The sequence below is a fragment of the Eimeria acervulina genome, genomic scaffold (genome assembly GCF_000499425.1).
Source record: "Eimeria acervulina Houghton genomic scaffold, Eah_scaff251, whole genome shotgun sequence".
NCBI classification, from domain to species: domain Eukaryota; phylum Apicomplexa; class Conoidasida; order Eucoccidiorida; family Eimeriidae; genus Eimeria; species Eimeria acervulina.
In genome coordinates, this window is record NW_013549966.1 from 13,984 (window position 1) to 36,360 (window position 22,377).

Sequence of the window (22,377 nt, forward strand, 5' to 3'; positions counted from 1 at the left end):
ATGAATGGGGCAGAGCTCAGCGGCAAAGGCATAGCGGCCCGACGCGCTGCAGGAAATATAATCCAGAAAAAAACAAAGAGTGAAAACTGAAGTTTAACTTCACAGGATAGTCCAGTCTTGCAACTATACTGTTCTGTAGCTGGCAGAACCGGCGGCATGACAGCAACAGGAGAACGCCACGCAGTGAAGACGGAGATTTTGTAGAATAATGAAACATAATGAGGGATCATAAGAAATGGTTCGTGCGGGTTTTGCAGTTAACTACTCGAAATTCAAGTTTTTCATCAAAACTGCTCTTGTTGCCGCTGCCCTCCAGCTACCGTTCAGCCCGAAGGCTCCACTGTTTGCTTGCGTACGTCTTGCGGCGCAGACCGGGTTATATTTTATTGGAGTTCTTTTCAAATATTAAATCAAATTTATTTCATTATTCTTTAGTGCTTACTGTTTGGAAAATGGGAGGGTTCAAGAGGATGTAGTCATGTCTTCTTCCCCCCTTCAGTCGTGCAATCTGCACTCCTCAGATCGGACACCTCGAGACTTGGGTGCCCGATACTGAAATATTTCTTCTTGCGGACGTTTTTTAATTATATATCCTGTATTTTAGTTGTTTTATTTCTCTTTGAATATTTCAAACAGAACACCTCGAAGCCCGTCAGCATTTCACCCCGTTTTCCACTTGGCGCCTTCTTGACCGCTGCCGAAACCGGAGTTGAGCTGCGGGCGATCTGCAGAGAAAGCGGCGGTAAAAGAAGGCGACTGACCTTTCATTGCATAGCAAAAGTCATTTCTTGCCTCCCCACTTCTTCTTAGAGCTGCATCCATCGTCACGTTTTGCTTTGCATGGTTCAGCAACGATGGATGCGGCCGGGGAGGTGCAGCGCCTCCTGCAGTCTGTCCGCAGCCGCCTGCGCCGCAGACCTGGGCCCCATCATTCCCGGCTGTCTTACCAGCACTTTGTGAGCCTGGAGGCCCTACTGAGGCTCTGTAGGAGCAGGGGAGAAGAGTCTGCACTCAGAGATGAATGCATGCATGCATGCGTGCATGCACAACCGCGTGCAGGCAGCTCGTAGAACGCACCAGCTATCCCCAGTTCACTGCAGCAGTTATGTGTAGTCTGTCATTCTCTCAGGTGGATTCGTTTGAGGAGATGGCGTCTGCCTTTGACTCCATGTCTGCAATGCGTTTGCCGCTCTGCCTGGTGTTTGATGCTGCCGTTGATCTGGCCTTGGGGCTCCTTAAACTGGGCTTAGCGGATCTTGCGCTCTCTGTACTTCGACTCAAGGCCCCAGATGCGCGCGATGTCCTGAAGAACGCAGCCTACAACAATTCGTTTACTGTCAACACGGAAGGCGGCAGCAACACTTCCTGCCCCACTTGCAGCAGACAGCAGAAAGCAGCAGAGGCGGAGCGCAGCAGCAGCTTCTCCGACAGCCTCGACAAGAGCGACAGAAGCAGAAACGGCAGGCTTGAGAATCTGCATTTGCTGCAGGCCACAGGCGGGTTCGTGTTGCTGAACGCATGCGCAGCAGCAGCACACTGGCTGCAGCAGCGTGACGACCGCAACAGCTGCGCTGAGGCGGACCGTCGTGCCTCTGTGTTAGAACGCATTGAGTCGCTGCATCTTCTGCTGTGTGCGTGGAAGGCAGCTAAGGAGGCTGTAGCTCCTGCTGCTCTCCCGCTGCAGCTGCAGCGCTTCCTATTCCCCGCTGTGCTGCTGGTGAGCCGGTTATGTGAGGGTTTGGGTTCAAGTGGCTACAGCAGCACTGCAGCGCAGCTGCTCAGCAGGTGTCTGTACACCACAGATGCCTTTGAGTCCCGGTTCTCTGCTCCTTACTGGCTCTACTGGTGGCAGTTAGCGACCCTTCTGTCTTCTCGCCGGCAGTGGGGAGAAGCCGCACGAGTCTGTGCTGCAGTCTCAGCAGCAATTGCGGAAGCCTTGCAGCAGCCGCTAGCGGCAGCAAAGAAGAGAGAAATAGAATACAAGCAACTCCTCTTTGCTGCTTTCCTTACTAAGTGCAAACTCAGAGCACAAGCCATAATGCCGGCCGGTTAGTACGTGTCTGTACACCTGAACATTTATCGGTGTTGCGCTCATTCGAGGTTATTAAAATGAGCGAACACGCATTTCTGCTTCTCCGTTTGCCTCTGTCGCGGTCCGTAGGGAATGGCGCTGCTGCAGCAGGGAAAGGCTGCAGCAACATACGCTCTCTGCAGTAAAATAACTGCTGCTGTTGCTGCTGTCGTCGTTGCTGCGCAGATGCCTTCGAGGGATTGCACACAGCGGTGAAGGCATTTATTTCGAGTGTATGGACAGATCCAGAGACTGCGCTGCTCCCATCCGGCCGAGCCGGACGCACTACTTCTGCTGCTGCTGCTGCTGCTGCTGCTGCTGCTGCTGCTGCTGGTACTCGGGTGAACAACAGCGACGGGAGCACAGCCAAATGCTTTTCTCTTGAGCAGCAGATCCGCAAGCTTGTAGCTGCTGCTCATGCAAGCGAAAGCAGCACAGCAACAGCAGCAACAGCAGCAACAGCAGCAACAGCTCCGAGCTTGTTTCTCGAAGGGTGGCAGTCTGCCACTTACCGCAGGCTGCTGCTGTCGCTGGGGCTGCTGCTTCTGCAGCCGGAGGGCCACGGGAGCCGCGGGGCCCAAGCTTGGGGCTTGAATAGCAGCAATGGCTGGGATGCATACAGCCGCAGCAAGAACGCACAATTCGAAGGCGACGCGCATGCAGGAGAAGGTGAGTCTTCTGGCAGCAGAAGCCCCTCCTCTAGAAGACGAGAGGAGGCTAAGGGCTCCCGCAAGAAGAAGTTCACAATGGCGGTCGCAACATCAGCAGCGGCTGCTGCTGCTGCTGCTGCTGCGGACAGCAACAGCAGCAGCAGCAGCTCAGCAGAGGCGGTGCTGCTGAAGCTGCTAGAAATCGCCGAGCCTCTGTTTGCCGATTTTCTTACGGCAGCCTCAAAGTTGGACTCGGTGTTTAAGACAGAACTCCGAGGGGTCTCTTCAGACCCCAGGACAGCAGCAGCAGCAACAGCAGCAGCAGCAGGCCCTCACGACGCTGGTGGGCACTTGCGCAAGAAGCCTTCCCGTCAATCTGCAGCAGCGGGACCAAGTGCTGCAGCGGCAGCAGCAGCAGCAGCAGCAGGCCCTGGCTTCAGTGACGAGTTTCTTAGAGAAGCTGTTCGAGCAGCCCAGCGCAGTGCAGCTTCGCTACCGCTGTACATACACCTGGAGCTCCTATGGCGTTTAGCAGAAGCGGAGGAGGTTCTGCCTCCCGGGAAGTTGTTGAAGTGCTGGCGCGCACTCGAGTGTCGCTTCATCTACATGTAAGAATACAAGCAGCAGCAGCAACAGCAGCAACAGCAGCAAAATAAATTCAAATATGGAACAAGAAAATACAGGAAAAGATAAAGCGCAACTCAAACAAACAATAAAAATTACAGAAGCTGCAAATGCCCGCAGCGCCACCTCGCAACGCCTACAAAACGCAGCAGCATCACAGCCCCAATTCGCTTCTGCATGCAACGCGCATGCATCTGTGCATGCATACATCCACCCTGTTGCATGCAGCATACATGCATGCATGCATGCAGCCCATGTGTAGGTGCGCCATGCCTATAGGAACTTTTTCCAGCCTCCAGTAACGGAGCTAGAGGTGATTGAACTGGAAGGGGAATTACCGGGAGAGGGCTCGGCGCAGCAGCAGCAGCAGCAGCAGCAGCAGCCGCTGCAGCTGCAGCAGCAACAGCTGCATAGACTGGAGGAGCTGCTGCGGCAGGGGTGGCAGGTGGCCAGTTGCTGCGACATGCAGGGGCTGCGGGGCTTGGAAGAGGTTGCGGTGAGTTCCGGTGTATGTACAGATGAACGTCGGCAGAGTAATAAACTGCAGCAGCAGCAGCAGCAGGCAGCGGTGGAGGCCCGTGGAGTTGCTGCAGCAGCAGCAGAAGGGGGAAAAGAACAAGAGGAGGGCATGCAACATCATGAAAATAATCGCAGAGAGCAAAACCACCGCATCAGACTCCTCTTAGCTCGTCGCTGGGATTGGGAAGCTGACATCCACGCCAGTGCTGCTGCTGCTGCTGCTGCTGTCGTCACTGCAGCAGCAGCAACTCCTGCTGCTGCAACGCCTGCTGCTGTTTCATCTATTGCCAGCGGACCCCACACGCCCCAAGCGCAGAGTGAAGGCCTCCTCAAGTGCCCAGATGTCAGTACAGCCTGCTGCAGCGCAGCAGAGATAAGCAGCAGCGTGCCGCTTATATGCGGCATGCAGCTCATAGCAGCAAAAACCTTCGAGGATGCTGCAGCAAAATATAAGGCAGAAATGCGTGGCACAGAAGCACCTTCTCCGTGGGAAACAGCAGCAGCAGCAGCAAGAGCAACGACAGCAACAGCAACAGCAGACGCAGCAGCAGCAGAAGCAGCAGCAGATAGCACTAATGCTCTTGAAGAGGCGCATGCATCAGGGCCCCTGGGGAAGTCACTCCCAGTAGACCGCGTGCTGCATGCAGTGTACGATATAGCGGAAGATGCGGAGATGCCTTTGCTGCCTCTGCGGCTATTGCTGAGGCAACAGCAGCAGCAGCAGCAGCAGCAGAAGTTGCTGCAGCAGGTTGCGAACGCGCAAGTTGTAATTCACAATGTTTTAGCTGCTGGTGAGGCAGCCGAATTAGGAGGGGCTGCATGCAGCAATACTAAGGGAGCAGCAGCTGATCCTTCAGGTGTAAAGACACCCCACGAGCAGCATCCTACAGCAGCTCCAGACTCTATAACCGTGCATGTGCTGCAGCTGCGCCTATCTGCAGCATCAGCATCACCATCACCAGCAGCAGCAGCAGCAGCAGCAGCGGCAGCAGGGGAGCACACGTTTCTTGTGTATACAAAGGCTGCAGCAGGCTGTGCAATTTCTGCTGTGGATTGCAATACACCTCAAGATGATAAGAGCCCCACGAAGGGGCCCCCCCAAAGCGAGGAATTGATGTCTTCTTGCTCGGGCAGCTCAGCAGAGGTGCTGCATTGGCGGCTGCACGGTTGTCTTCGTTCTTTGCTGCAGAGCTGTCTCGGTATACACCTGAATGTGTTATGTGTTGCTGCTGATTCTTCTCCTTGGTATTCACCGCCTCTCCCTCATCTCAATGCTTTACTTCATCTGCCCAGAAGAGAAACGCAAAAGGTCTGCTGGCTGCATGCAGCTGCTGCTGTTATAGTTCCTGCATGCTGCAGCAGCAACATGCAGCACCGCAGCGCTAAAAGTGTAGCTGATTGTCTGTTCATTAACACCCGTCATAATCGTAGTAATATCCGTTGCAGGTGCCGAAGCGCAACGTTTGAGTCGTAGTTTAGGGTTTAGGGTTTAGGGCTTAAGGGGTGGGCTAAGGGTAGAGACGAGCAGCAGCTGCAGGATCAACTTCAGCAGCAGCAGCAACAACAGCTGCTGCAGCAGCTGTGTCTGTGCTGCAGGACCCCCCGGGAGCATCTCTCGGTGTATGGACAGAGACGGAGGGGCCTGCGCCTATAAATATTTTAATATTTAAACTCTGCACTTGGTTGCTGCTGAGACAGCTGGAGGCTGCAATAGACGGGGAAGGAGAGCCTTTCGCTCTTCTCTATGAACGCAGCGCTCCGAAGGCCCCGTGGGCCTTTGCTGCAACTCTAAAGGACCTCACAAGCAGCAGCAGCAGCAGCAGCAACAGCAACAACAGCAGCAGCAGCAACAGCAGCGGCAGCGGCAGCAGCAACAGTTTAAGCCTTTCTAGAAAGCCTTCTTCTCATTCCGAGGGGGAGATGAACATTGATTTGCGGCTGAGTCTCGTTGTAGAGTTAACGTCTCTATGGATTGATGCCTTTAGCGCTGAAGGCGTCGAAGAGCAGCTTAAATATTTTTCTTCTCACTACCTCAGTGAAGTGCTGCTCGTTGTAAGTTGGGGTAAATAAAGGAAGGGGAAGAGACAGAAAAGACAAGCAATGCTGCATGCGGTGTATCTGCAGCCAATGATGCGCTTTAGCTGTACTCTGCTGTGCCAATAGGATAGGAGTGTGTACACCTAGCTAGCTAGCTAGCTGGCTGGGTAGCTAGCTGGGGGAGAAGGGGTTTTATACTGCAGCGGAAGCAGAAACTGCATCAGGAACTGCAGCAGCAATATATGCAGCTTCATGCGGTGCGGTGTATGGACAGCTAAATGCTGTGCTCTGTCTGTACGCAGCTGTGGCATAGTCATATTCTTCCTCTAGCAAATATTCTTCTTGCTGCTGCTGCTCCGGGGGAAGCCGTTCAAAGTCTACTTGAGTCGAGCGCTGCAGAGCCACAGTTTGCTGCTCCTGCTGCTGCTGCTGAGTCGCGTCCTGCTGCTGCTGGTGCTGTTGGGCAGCTGTTGCTGCAGCTGAAGAAGGCAGTGCAGCACGTGGCTTTGCTGATGATAAAATGCCGCTTCAATCATCTGAGGCCGCTGGCTGCAGCGGGTGTTCTTTTGTATGACTTGGCGCAGCGCTGCGCCCATCTCTCGTGAGCAGTAACAGCAGCAACGGCAGCAGCAGCAGCAGCTGCTGCTGCTGCATGCATGCATGCATGCACAGCACGGCACACATTCACATGCACTGCCACACATCTCTGCTACTGCTGATGCTGCAGCAGGAGGCCGGGCTGCTGCTGTTGCTCAATCTTGACAGAGCCTTTTGACGAACAAGTCAGGGAATGTCCCAGTGCCTGCAGCAGCGGCAGCAGCAGCAGCTGTTGCTGCTGCTGCTTGCCCTATTATGCATAGCATATTGCTATATTGCTTCATCATTGTGGAATGGTATACTCCGTCGAAAAATGTTGTGCTTCGTTGAGGTGTACGTACAGTAGGATGCTGTATCACTTGTTTTATGTGCAAAGTATTTAATAATAATAAACAACGCTGCAGTATGTAATATCTTCTGGCTCTCCTTATTTTTATTATATCGGCTTGCATGCACTGTGACGCATGGTGTATTTGCTGCTGCGTTTGCTGCTGTGTTTGCTGCTGCGCTTGCTGCTGCTGCCAGCAGCGGAGAAGACCTTCGCCTGCCTGATATGTTAAGGGGTTTAATACTTCGAGCGGAAGCCGCAGCTTCTGAGTTGGCAGCCCCTTTTGTAGAGGCTGTAGGAGCAACAGCAGCAACAGCAGCAGCACCAGCAGTAGCACCAGCACAACCAGCAGCAAGAGCAGCAGCAGCAGCAGCGCTGCTGGCCTCAGCGGATCCTGCTGCTTATTGGGAGCAGCGAGATAAAGAAGAAGCAGAAGACACGCCAACGAAGGAGATCAGCACGACCTCGAATGACCGGCAGGTGCAAGAGGAGTTGCTGCTGCAGCAGCAGCAGCAACAGCTGCAGCAGCAGCGGCAGCTGCTGCTGCATGCAGGGGCTTCCCTTACCTGGGAAGCAGAACCAGCTGAGGCTTGGTCTCTCTTATGTCTGCTGTATGACGTGGAGGCTCGGCTAGCAGCAAAGGCGAGGGCTTTGTTTGTTGTTATGCATCCATCATTACTTTTCTTCTCTGTTTCTTTTCTCCCTCTTTGTTGCTTTATATCTTATTCAAATTAGTGCTGACTGCATGCAGCAGCAGATCAGCAGCTGTTACTTACTATGCCTCGCTGTATTATACATGCATGCACATATCTACATAAACCACTGCACTTGCAGATAAAAGTATGTCCTCAATAACTTTTTTATTGATTTGTATTCATAAAAATAAATAAATAAAAACAAACGTAATTAAATATAAATGAATAAATGTACATATTTGTATGTTAATATTATTTACTTGCATTTCTCGTCAGTATATTATATTATATTTGTTTAGCCGCAGCAAACAAAGACAGCTAAACAAAATTTTTGATTTTGTTTGTTTTATTGTGCAGCCTCTGCGAGATTCCCCCGCCTTCACTCCCTCTGCAGGTGTTCATACTGCTTCTGATCCAGAGGGGAAGGGCAGCAGCAGCAGCAGCAGCAACAGCAGCATGCTTGCTGCCAGCAGCAAGGCGGAGCCAGCAGTTGTTGCTGATGGGCAGGAAGAGGCTGCAGCTAGAGAGCGCAGTAGCACTCAGCAGCAGCTGCTGCAGCAGCGGCTGAAGCAGCAGTGCGGCGTCAATTGCTACCGCCGGTGTTTATATCTTTGTGCGTTTGCTGCTACGCTTCCTCCTGCAGCAGCAGCTGCTGCTGCTGCTGCAGCTGAGGCGGAGGCTGCATCTGCTGCCAAGCTCGAACGCAGATGGGTAGCAGCAGCTGCAGCGGCAGCAGCAACGGCGGCAGCAGACGCAGAAGCAGCAGCAGCAGCAGCCGAAGTCAAGTCCTTGGCTGATCCTGTAACCCGCAGCAGCAGCAGCAGCAACAACAGCAGCAGCAGCAGCGGGTCTTCGAAAAGACGCCGACAGCTGGGTGCTCCTCTGATGGTTGGCCGGGGCCCCCAGTATCTGTTGCTGAGTCTTCCAGCTGCTGCTCCTGTTGCTGCTGCTGCTGCTGCTGCTGCAGGGGGGCCCTCCGCTCCCGGTGCAGGGAGGCCCTGGCGGGTTTTGTATGGGGGCCCCCTGCGTACACCTGGGGGCCTTGGGGTGTCTAGACACCAGAAAGCAGTAACAGGATCGGGCCTAAGGTTTGAGATAAATTCTTTAGTTTGCATTCAGCAACTCAAAGACACTCAACATTATGTCGGTGAGAACAAATATTACTTCCTACTGCTTCTGCTGGTGCTACTGCTGCTGCTGCTGTTAGAGCTAGTGTTGCTGCTGCTACTTCCGCTGCTGCTGCTGCTGCTGCTGCTGCTGCTTCTGTAGCTGCTACGTTTGCTGCTGGTATTTCTCTCGCTCTTGCTTCCGCTGCTGTTCCTTTGGGTGCTGCTGTTTCTGATTCTGGTGCTCCTTTTGTTGCTGCTGCTGCTGCTGCTGCTGCTACTGCGGTTGCTGCTGCTGATGCTGCTGCTGCTGCTTGTGTATATTCAGCGTTAAGATATGTTTGTTTGTTTCTTTGCTGCAGTTGCATACGAAGAGATTGGAGGCTCTCGCTCTTCTGATTTATTTAGTGATGCTTCGACCCCTCTTAGCTGCGCCTGGCCTCTCCCTCTCCCGATGCTGCGGGGCTGTATATACACCACAGCACTTCGTTGTGGTCTCACCCGTGTTGCACAAGTACCTTTCCAAACCCTAAACCCTAAACCCTAAAGCCTTGCTTTGTCATAAAGTACAGCTGTTTGCTAGCTGAGGGGCTATAGACAAAAGAAGAAAAGGAAGCAGCAGCAAACATCTCAGAAACATTTTCTACTATTTTGCATATCTTAGCTTAAACGACACTTCAGTACCTTACTTTAGAGTTTAGGGTTTAGGGTTTAGGGTTTAGGGTTTTGCTGTCGCCTCTCTGCAACTATATATATATATATATATATATATATATGCTCTCTGCATGCGTTTAGGGTGTACTGCGAGAGCAGTGGGGTTGCGTCTCAGCGAAAGAATGGGGCGAAAAAAGTCAACGCCACCAAACGCCAACTTTTAAACAAGACGCACTTCGTGAGGATTATAACAAAATTATTTTTTAGATATGTACATTTATATATATATATATATATATATATATACATATTCAAATGTATAAATATATATATAAGTATATATTTATATATGCATGCATAGGTATAGATACGTGGGTTCTTAGACTAAGGTGTTATGAGCATAAGGATATATATGATGCATGCATTTATGTTGCTTTATTTGTATGTATGCATATATATATATATAGGAATGCTTTGTATGCTGGGTGGTTCAGGCATTTGTTTTCGGTAATAGATTATGCAAATGCATATATATATATATATATATATATATATATATATATATATATATACATTTCTATACATGCATGTATTTGTATATATATACATATATGCGTGTATGTATGTATGCATGTGCATATGAATATAAGGAGGCAGAGACAATCTGCATGCATATATCTCTATGCATGCATATGTACATTTGCTTGTATCTGTTTTGTTTCTATGATTTTCTATTTTGTTTGTTTCCTTCCTTCTTCTGTTTGGTTCTGCGTATTTGTCTCACTGGTTAGTTGCTTTCTGCTCTTTGTTTTGTCTATTTGCTTTTCTTTGTTTGGCTTCTATTTGTTTTGCTGCTGCTGCTGCTGCTGCTGCTGCTGCTGCTGCAGGTCGGCTTCCGCCCGCTGTGCTTCGTTCAATTGCTGAGAGCCTCGTCGCATGCGTGAGAGGCCCTCTAATTAAATATGCATATAAACGAAAATATAAATGTATTAAAACACTTTCATTGTATGCATTTATATGTATATTTATATATTTATGCGGATATATTGCTATGCATATGCATGCATTCTATATATATATATATATATATATATATATATATATATTATACATATAACATGTATTTACATCTATATGTAGATATGTATAAATATATGTATATATATATATATATATGAATACACTTATATATATGGAGCCAGCAGAAATATTGGCGTTTGTGTGGATGTAATGCAGACAGACGGATGTGTAAAGAGAAATATATTTTTAAAATTTGTCTCTATCTTCTTCTCCTTCTTCTTCTTCATCTTCTTCTTCTTGTTCTTCTTGTTATTATTTGTTATTCTTTTATTGTTTTTGTTGTTGTTTTATTTTTTTTCTTTTTGTTGTTGTTATTGGTACTGTAGTTCTTAACGAATTATATTTTGCTGTTTTATTATTCGTGCTATCTTCCTTTTGTTTGTTTTCTTAATGTTTTGTTATTGCTGTTTTGTTGTTAATCTTTATATCATTCTTCTTTGTTATTCTTTCTATTGTTTATCTTTGTTATTTTCATACTCCTCTTGCTGTTTGCCTATTTGCTTTCTTTTTGAAATTCTTTTTGCTGTTTTTTCTTCTTGTATTTGTTGCTTTTGTTTTATTCTTCTTTTTGTTGTTTGTTTTTTGTTTGCCCTTTCTCTTTGTTTTGCATGAAGCATCTGATTTAATTGTATTGGCGTTAGGTTAAATGCTTTTTTCGTTCTGTTTGTTTGCTGCTGCATCTGTTTGTTTGTGTGGGTTGTTTGCACTTGTTTATGCTGCTGCAGCCTCAAGAGCGCAGCTCAGCAAATAATGTTATTATATGGCGGGAAGAGGTGCTGCTGCGTCTACGTCGGGTGTATAGACAGTGTAATACTGTAGAGTTAGCGGTGTATAGCCGCAGCACGGAGCTGCTGCAGCAGCAGCTATCTTTGCTGCTGCATTCTTTATGCACCCTTCTCTCTTCTCTCTACTCCTTTCCCGCTGCACTTCTTCTTTATCCTATTCTTCGTTCATTTGCTGCTTTAAATGCAACACCTCTGGCGGCCCTAACACTACAAACAAGAACAGCAGAAGCGGCATTAATGGGGATGGCTTGTCTTGCTGCAGCGCAGCTGCAGGTGAAGGCACACCCGTCACAGAAGCAGAAGCAGCAGCAGCAGCAGCAACAACAGCAGCAACATACATGCCAGATACAATAGAGAAAAGAAGGGTCTGCAGAGCGATGCAATCACGTGCTGCGGCGAAGGCTCAGGTGTACATACACCTCAGTTTGTTTGCGTTTCTTTTGTTGTTTGCTGCTGTTGCAGATTCCCCTTATTCATGGAATACTCAGCAGCAAACGCCTTCCCCGCTGTCTTGCGCTTCCTGCTGCTGCAGGTTTGCTGCTGAGCCCTGCACAGAAGCGTTTGCTGCTGAGCTCGTGGCTGAGTGCATGCGTTGTTGCAGCAGCATCCTCACCACTGCCTCGGGGCCCCGCAGCAGCTCCTGCTGCTACTTCTGCTGCTGCCGCTGCTGCTGCTGGTTTGTTAGAAACCCTCCCCCTTCCCGCCTGGCTGTGCGACAGCCGCAGCGGCGAAGGTAAGCAGCTGGGGCTGCTGCTGCTGCATGTGCTGCTAGCAGCACCGGTGGAGATTGCTGCTGCGCTGCAGCGGCTTGCAGATTTCGTTCGCTCTGCATGCAAGACCTCGCTATTTAAAGAAGATTCTTCTTTCTCTATTATGCACCTTATTACTGCTGTCTTCTCTCTGGGTGTGAAGCGCCGCATGCGAGAGACGCAGTGTACAGACACCGCAGAGATTGATGAGATCGTAGCAGAGGCAGCAGCTGCGCTTGAAGCTGCTGCTCCTGCTGCTGCTTCTGCTGCTGCTGCACTTCGCAGCTACACAGATGCTATCGCCCATATGCATGCAGCACCAGCAGAACCTCTCGTTGAGTGGCTGGCTTCTGGTGAAGTCCTACAACACCGCACGCTAGGTGCTGTCAGCAGCGACACCGCAGCAGCAGCAGCAGCAGCAACAACAGCAGAAACAGCAGAAGAGGGGGTATCAGCTCTCGATACTTCTGCGCATGCCCAGGCTTTACATCAACAAGAAGTGCTGCAGGAGCGGCGGCTTAGAGCAGCACAACGGGAGATGCAGCAAATAGCGAAGCAGCAAACAGCAGAACTTCAGTGCTTCTCACATTTATATTCCCTGCTGCTGGCAGCACCAATGGAGACTATCTCAGCCTATAGACGAGCTGCAACAGCGCCCCCTCGACACACAGACAGCAGCAGCAGCAGCACCAGCAGCAGCAGCAAAACGCAGCGCACTCCACATGGGCTCTTCGATTTCGATGCAATTGCTGCTGAAATACTCCTGCAGCCCCGCAACGACCATGCAGCAGCAGCAACAGCAGCAGCAGCAGCACCAGGCGGATCAGGTAACGCTGAAGATGCAGGCTGCGATGCTCCCGGGCATGCGCATGCAGCTGCTGCCTCGCCCTCTTCAATAAGCTCCGATAGACGCACTGACCTAGCTGCAGCAGGAGCAGTAGCGGCAGCAGCAACAGGAGCAACAACAGCAGCAGCAACAGGAGGAGGAGCAGCCGGCGACCTTGCTGCTTTTTGGAGCGCCTTTTCGCTGTTATTTCAAAGAGCAGCAACAGCAGCTTCTTGTGCTGTTGCTGCGAATGCTCCGCTGCTAGCATACTCTATTATCATGCAGCTTGGCAATGCTTTGCTGCTGCTGCATATAGACAGAAATCTTGCTGCTGCTTTCTTTGATGACCCGTCCCTTTCCCAGTGCGGAGAGACCGCGTTATTGTGGGATTCCAGTGCTGCTGCTGCTGCTGCTGCTGGGCACGACGCCTTCGGCGCAGCAGCAGCAGCAGCAGCAGCAACGCGAGAAGGCAGCCGCGGGGCAGACGGCACTGCAGCAGCAGCAGCAGCAGCAATCAGCAAGCAGCAGAAGCGCGGGGAGACGAAGAGCTTTGTAAGGCCTCTGGGATCGGTCAGCTCAAGTGTTGCGGCTGCAGTGCCTCGTGGATTCAGAGGGCAGCAGCAGCAGCAGCAGCACGGAGATGTGAAGCAGCAGCTTCCGCTGTTTGTTGCAGCAGGCATGGTAGCTCAAGCATGCACGGATCTTCTCTATCTCGTGCTGCAGCAGCACCTGCAGTTATTTGAAAAAAATCAAATAAACATGCTTCAGCTTGAGGGTGAGTCTAAGTGGTGTTTGCTGCAGTACGGGGGTGTATGTACACCTGAGAGCAGCGCAGCTGCAGCAAACTGAGCTATATTCAAGTGTATGCGTGCGCTGCAGCCATTATCAACGCAGCACCTCCTGCTGCTACTGCTGCTGCTGCTGCAGCAGCAGTAACAGAGGATGACTGTGATGGCTCCACGCTGCTGCTGCTGCAAGCAACCGAAGCAGCAGCAGCAGAAGACAGCAGCAGCGATATAAATAACAACGCAGAGGCCCTCAGCATACAACTCGCAGTTTGCCGAAGAGCATTTGGTAAGTGATGCAGGGGGCTGTCTTTTATTATTTTGTTTCTCCTCTTCTGCCTATCTCTCTCCTCTATGCAATAAGAAGTAGGGGGAAACAAATATTCATATTATACATATATTCATATATATATATATATGCACATGCATATCTATATGTATATATTATATTTATGGACATACGTATGTGTGCATGCATATATATATATATATATATATATATTGTATGTACGTATATGTATATGTATGTTTATATATATATATATATATATATATATGGATACATATACATACATATATATTCATTTGGTGGATTGCATGCAGCTTCTGCCCCGCGTGTGCCTTCTGAGTATACCCTGGATTTGTAATTAAAATATTTTGTTTATTTTGTTTGTTTGTTGCGTACAGACATGCAGAAGATAAATGTTTGGTGTTTAGGAGGGGTATTTGTTTTTTGCATCCGTTTGCTGCTGCAGCGGCATCGATATCAGCAAAGTGTTTATCTTTGTCGGCGTTTCGCTCGCTTGGGGAGGAGCTCTTTATTTCGCTGTGTTCTTCATTTGGGGCTGCATGCGCAGCAGCAGCTGCTAAAAATTAAACAACATGCACTCCTAAAAGCACAACTAGTCTTAAATGCAGCAGCAAGAGAGCAGACACAAGCACAGCAACAACTCCAACAAGCTGCAGCAGCAGCAGCAGAAAAAGAAACACAGGAACCGTATAATTCAAACACAATAAACCCTAAACCCTAAACCCTTATCCCTAAACCCCTCCTACACAGCCCGTAGCCCTCAATACTATTCCCCAAAACCCTAAACCCTAAACCCTAAAACTCTAAAGCCCTCAAACCCTAAACCCTAAAGCCCTCAAACCCTAAACCCTAAACCCTAGACTCTAACCATTATTTCTTGTTTGTGTGTACAGCCCATCCGCTGCTCCTTTGACAAGGCGAAGAGCAACAAAAGGGTTAGATGCAAAGAGTGATCATGCGCTGTTGATTTCTTCTGTAGCTGCAGCAGAAGAAGCAGCAAAAGCAGCAGATGATGTCTTGTGCTTCTGGAGAGAACGAGAAGCCGCAGTAAAAGCCTCTCTAGCAAAGCAGCAGCAAATGGAGGTGCTGCTGCAACAACAGCTAAACACAATGCATGCAGCCCCAAACCCAGCAGATGCTCTTCTCCTTAGCCTAGAAAAAACAAGGAAAAACCTCTGGGAAGCCAAGTGCAGCAACACGTCAGTCTCTAGGGCTTAGGGTTTAGGGTTTAAGGTTTAGGGTTTAGGGTTTACGTCACTCCAGCCTATATCTCTGCAACTGGACCGCCTTTCTGCATGCTGCTCGCAGCTCCTAAACCCTCCCTCTCCGCCTAAACCCTAAACCCTAAACCCTAAAGTATAAAGTAGTGTATTGCAGGGGGCAGGCACATCAATCCTTTGACTAGGAGTTAATATAATTTGTTGTAGTTTTTCAGGCTTGCAGCAATTGATTTGTGTTGTTTGTTTGAATTGTGCAGTGATTCTGCTGCATTGTCGCTGCTGCTGCAGCGAGCGCTGCGTCTGCACGAGAAAGCCGTGCATACACTGCGTCAAGCTAAAGATTTTTTAGGTTTATGCTGGGTATTAAATAGAAAAGGAGATTTATCTTGGTTAGTATCTCAAGAAGATATTGCATGCAGTGCATGGATAGAGGCAGTAGAAGCTTGTTTCTGTCGTAGAAGTTTGCTGAGGGAGTGGGAGCATATTGAAGAGAGCTTCTTTATCGTATATGATAATAAATTAATTAATTTACGCATGCATAGCCTCTTACCTCTGTATAAATGGGCGAGACTTATCCACAGATACTCGCACCAGCAGCAGCTGCATGCAGCACTGCTAGCCTTTCGCATTCTATCTGGGGCTCTGCATGCAGCAGCAGAATACCCTCCTCTTTACTCAGCAGCAAACGAAGGCAACAGCGATAAAAATAAAGCAGCAGAAGCAGCAGCAGCACCAACAGCAACAGCAACACCAGCAGCAGCAACAGCAGCGGCAGCAGCAGCAGAAAAGCTGTATGCAGGCCGTAGCGACGGAGGAGTCATGAGACACCGCATGAAGCAGCTGCATGCGCATCTTAGTTTCCTTCCTGCTTCATTGCTGTCTCCTGCAGCAGAAGGCAGCAGCAGCAGCAGCGGGAGCGGAGGCAGCAGCAGCAACAACAACAGCAGCAGCAACAGCGCAGCAGAGCTCGTCGAAGCGCTAACATGGTTTGCATGCATTCTGCGCTCTTGTAACTACACCCGAGAGAAAGCATTTCTTTTTCTCTCTTCTGCAGAATTTGTTGCTGCAGATATCTGCAAAAATATTCAAATGGCGGTACACTGCAGACTGCTACGCGCTTGGCTCTGCATCGAGTAAGTAGATAAATAAATATATATATATATATGTATACAGTCTACATAATATAATGCAACATATATAATGTATACAACACAGATAAAATAAAAATAAATAAATATATGCATATATATGTATATATATATATATATTAACAAAAAACTATGCTTCTATATTTATGTATATGTGTGTATAGATTTGTGAACAAATACCTTGGCACATATACATCTACTGCACGACTGCATGCATGTATGAGTGTATTCATTGCATACACGACTGCATGCATGCATGTATGAGTGTATTCATTGCATACACGATTGCATGCATGCATGCAGGCATGCATGCGCGTATGCGTTGCAGCTGCGGAGACCTGCAGGCGGCTCATTGGCAGTTGAGAGAAATAGCGAGTGGAGCAAATTCTTCTTTTGCGTGTTTGTTTGAACGAGGAGAATTCCCTGGTTCTGTATTTGCTGGTGGTTGCTTCTCGTTGTTTCCTGCTGCTGCTGTTGCTGCTGCTGCTGCTCCTGCTGAAGCATACGCTGCTCCTGCTGCTGCTGCTGCCGCTTCTGCCTTCAACGAGAGGCAATCGAGCAGCAGTAACAGCAACAGCAACGCCAGCTGCCTATACACCTCACAACAAACGCTTATTCAGGGATTCACCAATGCCGAAAGTGCGCATACACCGCGAAACATTGCAGCAAGAGAAGACCTCTGGAGGTGGAGATTAGACAGGCAAGCAAATCCATCACAAACCCTAAACCCTAAACCTTAAACCCTAAACCTCTAGGGTTTGGTAGGATTTAGGGTTTAGGTTTAGCCCCGCACCATGCATAATAATCCTAATAAAAGTATGCATGCATGCATAATAACAATAGTAAATGGGTGCATCCTAATAAATGCATGCATGCATGCATGCATGCATTTATTCTATGTGGTCTCTGCAGCCGTCTTGTAGATCTGTACGGGGCTTCAAATGCGCGGCGGTTTATTTTGGCGAAGGCCGCGTGGATGTTCGCCGTCGTTTCGAATATTGGGGCTCCTCATCTTGAGGTGAGTTGAGGTGTATATGCACCTCATTCAGGTGTATGCGCACGTTTGGGCTCAGGATTCTATCCATTCCTTGCACTCTATAGTAATAATAATAATTATTATTATACTAGTGATAATAATAACGTTCGCAATCATAATTGTAATAGTCTAATAACAGAACAATCATAATAATAATAACAATAATAATAATAATGCTGTGCTGGCAGCCCCCATAGTATTAATAATAGAAAATAAATTTAGTTATCCAAACAACAATTCATAATTGTCGTATTTAACAAAACATTGATTCTACTACCTCATTACGAACACTATTGTCTATATATATATGTATATAAATATATATATATATATATATATATATATATTCTCTCAAGCAAGGGCCTCAATCCCCCCAACAAAACAAAACAAAACAAAACAAAACAAAACAAAACTTTACAACATCTTGGGGTGTATGTACAGCAAGAAGAAATCTCGCGACGTCTCGAGCAGCTGGAACAACTGGGCGTTTGTTTATTATCACTTGTGCATGAAATGTTGCAAATAACAGAGGGAGAGCAGCAATTAACAGAAGCAGGCTCAACGAACAAAAGAGCAGCATCTCCTTCTTCGCTGCAGCAGGAAGGCGGCTGTAAGTATAATTAAATATATACATACGTATATATAAAATATACATATAACAATGCATTAATTTATAATGTTAATTAATAAATAAATAAACCTTGTTACTGCACTGATTTACAACTGTTTACTCAAATAAAGAGAAAAAGTCACAAGAAAAGAGGGAGCACAAACAACGCAACAACTCTTCTCTGCATGCATACATGCATGCATGCATGCAGCACAACCAGCACAACAACCCCATCTATACAGTCTTCTAGCATCCTTTTCCTGCTACTCTTCTCTTCATGCATGCATGCATAAATGTGCATGCAGCAGCGCGCCATACAAATCGAAACAAAACGCCTCAGGAAAGAATTACGCAGCAGAAAGTAATGGAGTTGCTGCATGCACAGCTGCAGCAGCCCCAATCTCTGCGGTGGGTATTGCTGCTATCTTTTCGTACATTCTTTGCTTGGATTTGCTTGTCTTTATTCCTTTTTATTGTTTTCTAAGTGAATAAACGCATGCACCCTTTATGTTTAAATATAATATACATATATTATATTTTATATGTGTATATTATATTTAGATATAAATATTATGTAAGCCTCTATGCTTCTTCTTTTCTTTGTATTCAGGGAGCTTCCTACTCAAGATGTCTTCTGCTGCTTAATGCTGCTCTCACACGTGCAGGAGGCATTAGGGCAGATAGATGTTGCATGCAGTACAGCAGAAGCTGCTGCTGCTGCTGCAACAACTGCATGCGATTTGCATGAGGCTTTCTGTCTTTATCCGAGTGTATTGGTGTGTCTATACACCGCAATATAGAACTATAAACACTCCAATACAGACACAACGCCTTCTCTGTATGCGCTACGCACTTCCTGCTGCTCGTTCTCCTGCTGCTGTTGCTGCTGCGGCTGTTGCTGCTGCTGCTACTGCGAATAGCGAGTGTATGGTTGTATCTTCTTTTCCCCTTTTATTGCATCCCTTCGTGAGATGAACATGCAGCCATGAATTGCTGCAGCAGCAGCAATTCATGGCTGTAGCAGCAGCAGCTTCTTGGCAGCAGCAGCAGCATCAGCAGCAGCATCAGCAACAGCATCAGCAGCAGCATCAGCAGCGTTTCTTTAGTTGTTATTTTTTGCATGTATGTGCAGAATGGGATTAGGGCTTGGCATCGCGTCGCGCATCTCCTTTTGCTGCAGCAGCAATTAAGTGCAGCAGCAAAACTCATAGGGCGTTTGCTGCAGCTCGCAGCAGGGCGGAGGCCCCCGGCGACAAATTCTGCGCAGCTGAAGCTGCGTGCAGCAGCAGAAGGATTTCAGTGTTCAGCGCCTTCTTATGAAGAACCTGTTGCTGCTGCTGCTTCTGCTTCTTCTGCTGTTGCAGCAGCAGCAGCAGCAGCAACAGGCTTGAACAGCAGCGAAGAGCTGTGGGATTTGCCTATGCCCCCCACAAGCGCGCCTGGGGCGCCTTCTCCGCATCTGCTGTCATCAACAGCAGCAAGTGCAGCAGCAGCAGCAGGAGGAGCAGGAGGAAGAGGAGCAGCAGCAACAGCAGCAGCAGCAGCAGGTGTTATATGTGCACCTGCAGCAGTATTGGATCTGCTTGTTTTATTAGCAAAGGTATTGATAGCGAGAGGAGAGCCCAGTAAGGCTCTTTGTCTAACTAAATGGGTGCGATATTATGCAAAAGAAGTAAAGTTAGAAGAAGACAATAGTTTTATAACTGCATGTTTGTTATATTCATACATTCTTGTAGAGTGCCCTGCCTTATTGAGAATAGCAGAGATAGACGACAGCAAAATAAATTCTTTCTGGGGAGAGAGAGACATTCTTCAAACTCTACCTGAAGAAACAACAGCAGCTAATCACAGTGCAGTCTGGCGCCGCATAGCCTTACTCAGAAAAGAAGCCTTGCTGCAGCTCAGCAGCAGCAGCAGCAGCAACAACAACAGCAGCAGCAGCAACAGCACGTACGGCTTCCTTTCGAATCCCGAAGCATCACTTCGGGGCCCGTACCCCCACGACGCCGCTGCAGCAGCAGACTCTGCAGCAGCAGCAGCAGCAACAGCAGCAGATAATAATCACCAGAAGACGAACAAACAAAACCGCCCGCTGCTGCTGCAGCAGCACGAGGTGGAAGCAGCTGAGTTGTGGCGGTCTTTAACGCTGCCTCCCCTTCACCATCTAATTCGAGAGGAGGAGCGGAGCAGCAGCCCTGCTGCTGCTGCTGCTTCTGCTGCTGCAGCAGCAACAGCAGCAACGTTGAATTTACATGACGCAAAGAACGAGCAAAAGGCTGTTCTTCTGCTAGAGTTTGCTGAGGCTCTGAAGCATCAAACCCCACAAACTGCTGCTGCTTATCTTCAAGCTGTCTGCAGCACTGGAGATACACTGCGCAGCATAGGAGAGCCCAACCCTTTTCTTTGCGTACGTGTATGGCTTCATCAGCTGCATGCATTCCGTCTCCAGCTGGAGCAGCAGCAGCAACAGGAAAAGCTGCTGCTGCTGCAGCAGCACCTCCTGCTGCAACGAGCAGCTGCCACCGCCCGTGCTGCTGCTCCTGCTGCTGCTGCTGCTGCTGCTTCCCCAGAGGGAGAGAGAGGCGAGGGTGTATGCGGGAGCGTAGAAGAGATAATAACAGAACAAATGCTGCAATATTTCAAGACCGTTATGCGTATACTCATCTTCATTGATAAATATTGCTGCTGCAGTTTGCATTTGCTGCGGGAACTCTTCTCTGAAGCTCTGCTGCTGGCGGTGCTCATGTTGGCGATTTCAAAGCAACTTGCAGCAGCAGAAGCAGCAGCAGCATCAGATGCTGCTCCTCCAGCTGCTGCTCCTGCTGCAGCAACAGCAGCACCAGCTGCTGCTGCTGCTGCTGCTGCTGTAGGGGGAGGAGGAGGGGAGAAGAGCGGGAGCGGCTCACTGCTGGCGAGGGTTTTGTTTAGAGGAATTCATTTATGTATGTTGTGTCTTTGTTTAACTGAGCGTCTACGACAGCAAAGTGCTTTTACTCTGAACAAAACAACAAAAGAAATGCAGATGCAAAACACAAAATGCCCGCGGCCTCTGCTGCGTCTCTTCGCTTCTCTTATTCGTTCATTCACCATGGAAAGAAATGCACTTAATTTATCTAATGAAGGTAAACACAAAGAAAAACAAAGAAAAACGGGTTGTTTGCGCGGTGTATGTACACCTCAAATCAATTCAAGACACTGTACAAGACTACTTACTGCTCCTGCTCCCTCTCCTTTTGCTGCTGCTGCTGCTGCTGCTGCACCTGCTGCTGCTGCTGCTGCTGGTATGTTTGTTTGAGTGCAGAGAGTATATCCTGCGGCTCTGCTTTGTTTGTGCTTGAGGAGATGAAGGGAAGATGCGGTGTACAGATTGGTGGAGGGTTGATATCTTCAGAGGCAAAGACAGCGAGTTGTTTGCATGCATTTCTTTCTAACATGTTGAGCACGCAGAGCCTCACTGGGGTGTCTTCTCTATTAGCAACAGATGCCTTTGCATGCGCTTTGGGGCTGCAGCTGCATGCGGGAGAGGAGGGAAGAAAATATATCTCTTCTTCGCTGGAGATACACCCCAATGGTGGTGACAGAAGCAGAAAAGATATGCAAAAAGAAACAAACAAAGAAGGTAGCAAAGGACAGCAGCAAACATACGATGCACACGCAGCAGCAGCAGCAGCAGCAGGAGATGCTGCTACTGCTCCTGCTTCTTCAAATCCGCTGCTGCTGGAGTGTCTGCAGCCTACGCAGCTGCTGCTAAGCATGAACAGCAACGGGGCTGCTGCAGCAGCAGCACAGATGATGTGGCTGCCTGCAGGAGTAACAAGTGAGGAGAGTTTAGAGTTGCTGCGTCAGGCGTTTGCTTCTGCTGCTGCAGCAGCAGCAGCAGCAGCAGCAGCAAACAATTGTTTAGAGGAGGGGGGCCCCCCTTATTCTTTCTATCACACCACCGTCACCAGCACTACAAGCATAGGGCAGTTCTCGCTTTATTTAAATAATTTAAAAAAAGAATATCGATTAACAGCAGCAAAGGGGTCTCAACAAATCTATTGTGAAGATTTTGTTGTTCTTGTAGCACTCCTTGCAGGAACGGAGGTAAGAAGAAGGCGAAGTTTATTTATTCTTTTTGTTTATCTTTACTTTTGTTGCTCTAATTAATTAAATAATTAAATTATTAACTTATTAATTTGTTAATCAGCTATTCAATAATAATATTTAAGGGGTTGATGGATTATTTATTATTACACATATCAATTAAGAACTTAGTAATCAATTAATTAATTAATTAATTAATTAATGTAATTAATTGGCGGTACATAATTAACAAAGAAATTTATTTATTATAGGTAGTAAATTAATTAATTAAATTTTGTATTAATTACATAGTCAGTTAACCAACTAATCACATAAATAATTAAGTAATTACCCTATTAATTTATTTATTAATTAATTAATTATATAATTAATTAATTAATTAATTATTTTTTTTCTGCGTTTTGTCTGCAGGTCGCATCGACAGAGCCGTCCTTGCAAATTCTTCCCAGCCTCAACACTGA

The 22,377-nt window shown here is 48.0% G+C and overlaps 1 protein-coding gene across 1 annotated transcript; it reads left to right on the forward strand.

Moving 5' to 3' along the window:
- On the forward strand, positions 1–22,377 carry EAH_00028500 (hypothetical protein, conserved; the record flags this gene model as incomplete). The annotated part of the gene is made up of 24 exons (XM_013396304.1): positions 1–79; positions 258–352; positions 637–742; positions 850–956; positions 1,130–2,048; positions 2,258–3,329; positions 3,625–5,173; positions 5,563–5,916; positions 6,204–6,502; positions 7,024–7,486; positions 7,879–8,668; positions 8,990–9,141; positions 9,457–9,519; positions 9,776–9,788; positions 10,169–10,221; positions 11,087–11,134; positions 11,609–13,496; positions 13,601–13,795; positions 14,796–15,015; positions 15,294–16,022; positions 17,097–17,202; positions 18,963–20,776; positions 21,136–21,647; positions 22,328–22,377. 24 exons carry the CDS (start codon positions 1–3, stop codon positions 22,375–22,377), a joined length of 11,676 nt encoding a protein of 3,891 aa, XP_013251758.1.